Source organism: Hibiscus syriacus, unplaced genomic scaffold, assembly GCF_006381635.1.
Source record: "Hibiscus syriacus cultivar Baekdansim isolate YM2019G1 unplaced genomic scaffold, ASM638163v2 tig00110445_pilon, whole genome shotgun sequence".
NCBI lineage: Eukaryota > Viridiplantae > Streptophyta > Magnoliopsida > Malvales > Malvaceae > Hibiscus > Hibiscus syriacus.
This window is the reverse complement of record NW_024062740.1, coordinates 71,278-74,182: the sequence shown is the minus strand read 5'-3', so window position 1 is coordinate 74,182 and position 2,905 is coordinate 71,278. Positions and strand designations below refer to the sequence as shown.

Here is a 2,905-nt window from a genome sequence, read left to right as displayed (position 1 = left end):
ATTTCACGGTGTCATGTTATTTGGATTGGGATGAAAATATTGAATGCAAGTGTGCACTGAGAAATGTCTAATATGAGTATTTGAGTATTTGGAGGACTCTTAAAAGAGTAATATATCGATATTCATATCCGATATTACATCGGTCATGTATATTTCATGAAAAATGAAGAATCGGAGCAACGTATATAATATCGACGAACAAGTTCAGATATTCCACTTTCTTTGAAGCACTTGGCAAATTCTTCCTGCAATGGTTTCTGCATTCATTATGGGATTATTATCAACTGCAAAAACCAAGCTAAGATCAGAGTCAACAGACATGATTGTATATGCGTATATAATTATGTATACATATAGGATGATTATATATATATACCTCTTTTGATCGATGGAATTAGCAAAACAGTCAACTTGTCAATCTGGTAAAATTTTCAAATTAAGTTATCATGAAATCGTAAGTTTGAGAGACTAATTGAAGCATGGAAGAAAAACCAATTATATGATATGAAATCAGCTGATAGTTACAAGGGTAAACCTACCACGAAAACTTAGGTTATATTTGGATCAAAGGAGGAGGCCATCATGGCATTGAAATCAGGTCTTCTTCGTAAATCACATCCTAAAACATGTCGAAGATACGTACTTACACGAATATAAACGAAAACAAACGTACACTGCGCCTACTTATAAACCCATCCAGAGGCATTTCTCTTCCCAAAATAAGATACTGCTAACCTATGACACGGAATGCAGAAAATAGATCCCTGAAGCTATGACTACGATTGAAGCTGCGAATAACGGGGAAATCAGGACCGCATGATGGTCCTGTTTGGAAAAATCTTCCTGTAAAAACAATTGATAAATTATAAAAACCATTTACTTAAGCAACAGGTTCCTATATAAATTCGATGGAAGGAAATTGTTGTCTTAACATTAAATTATTAAGTTTTGAAACTTCAGTCCAATTGCTTCTGTTTCAATATTATTAGATATGTTCTGCAGAAGACCAACATTTTATCATTTTCAATCCATTCATTGGGGCCACCACAGGCATCCCTCATTTCAATTCTTATTACCTACCTTGATTCTTGCCATACTCTATCTTTGAAAGAAATTAACCCACGATAAATTTATTAAAACGAAAGTGAAACACCCAGAAAATGCCGATTAAGATAGTTATTACAAGGTGGAAATACTCAAGGGAACGCTGCTATAGGAGAGGATGCAGGAAAACATAATACATACAAAAAAGCACCCACGCAGCAATAGATATGAAACAGCTACAGAAAAGGGCCTGCCTACCACCATGCAATGAAGTTTTCTGCTCTCTCCACCGCTCGGTCTGCAACAACAATCCGTCAAAGAGTTCCCTTTTTTATAAATCTCTGTTGAACTCTTACGTAGATCTTAATGAACCACCATGGTTTTCCAGTTGTGAGTACAATGTATCCCATGCTTAATCCCAACACCAACCCACATCCTTACCCCATCAGTATAGAAAATTTCCAATTCAATCCATCATCATCATCATCTCTATCGAATTTGGCTGGAGTTCCCTCATCATTATCACAGCTTTTTGATAATGGCAATCCACATAAACCCAAGTTTCCTATGTAGGAATCATTACTGAAAGTCTCCAATTGTTTGCCTTGAGGAATGGGTCCCATGAGATTATTATGAGAAAGGTTTAACACCTCTAGGAATCCAAGATTTGTAAACTCTGTTGGAATTCTTCCATGGAGCTTGTTTGATGATAGATCTAATGATTCAAGTTCCGACAAATCACCTAATGATGATGGGATAGGACCTGTTAAACAATTATGAGAGAGATTTAGGACAATGAGTGAATGAAGTTCTCCAATTGTTTTAGGAATTTCTCCGGAGAATTGGTTGCTGGAGAAGTCAATAGCTGTCCATATGGTTAATAGTTTTTCAAACTCTGTTTCCAACCCTTTTGTTGTAAAAGATAAACCTGGCCAAATAAATACTGTTCCACCAGCTATTACATCTTCCATGTACTCTGGTTTAACTTTCTTTCCATTCCCTTCTCTAATGGCATGCAAATTTTCAAAAAAATTTACAGGTAGGTAGCCACCGAAGTTATTATGAGAGAGATCAATGACACGTAAACGAGTGAAGGTAACATCAGAGCTATCCAACTTACCATAGAATCTATTTTCTCTCAAGTCTAGCACTTGTAACTGATCCAAATTTCCTAACCAATTTGGGAAAGTGTCACTTAAATAGTTGTTCCCAACATCAAGAAACTCCAGTTCTTTACAGTTACCCAAAGATCGTGGCAGTGACCCTTCGAATTGGTTGTTGCTGATTAGAAAACTTTTTAAGCTGCAACCTTCAACAAAATTTTCAGGTATTTTACCATGAAAATTATTCATCCGTAGGTCAAGGGATAAAAGGGAAGAACTCAAGTTTCCAATGCACTCTGGAATTGTTCCATCCAAACCATTATTCCCCAAAGTGAGATCCATAAGGGAACTCAAATTGCATAATGAGGAATGTTTGTTAATTTACTTAACAACATCAGGCCTTTCTTACAATACCATTTATGGAGCCTGAATTGTAGTGAATATATAACTGTTTTTAAAACGATTTTAAATATTCTTCTCATTAAACAAAAAGATGACAATTGCAAATCGATACACTTTCCAATAGTTAGGAAATATCACATCACACGCAAAAAATTACCAAATTTTGGAAATATCAAGGAAATTTGGTTTAGTTCATTTCGAGTTGAAAAAACAAGATATTTTAAATTTAAATCATGGATTTATTTGAATTTAATATTTAAATGATTTATTTTTTAATACAAAAGGACACGTTAAATGAAAAAAATTCTTATAAATAATTAATAAATATATAACAAAATAACAACAAAAAGATGAAG

At 34.4% G+C, this 2,905-nt stretch overlaps 1 protein-coding gene across 1 annotated transcript; it reads right to left on the bottom strand.

Annotated features, from left to right (window-relative positions):
• Nucleotides 1-204: 204 nt before the first annotated feature.
• LOC120125847 (receptor-like protein 9DC3) lies at nt 205-2,489 on the bottom strand. The gene is made up of 4 exons (XM_039144182.1): nt 1,486-2,489; nt 1,260-1,342; nt 736-843; nt 205-284 (listed from the first exon to the last, which is right to left on the bottom strand). The coding sequence occupies exons 1-4, from the start codon at nt 2,487-2,489 to the stop codon at nt 205-207; spliced, it is 1,275 nt and encodes a 424-aa protein (XP_039000113.1).
• Between the last annotated feature and the right edge of the window lie 416 nt (nt 2,490-2,905).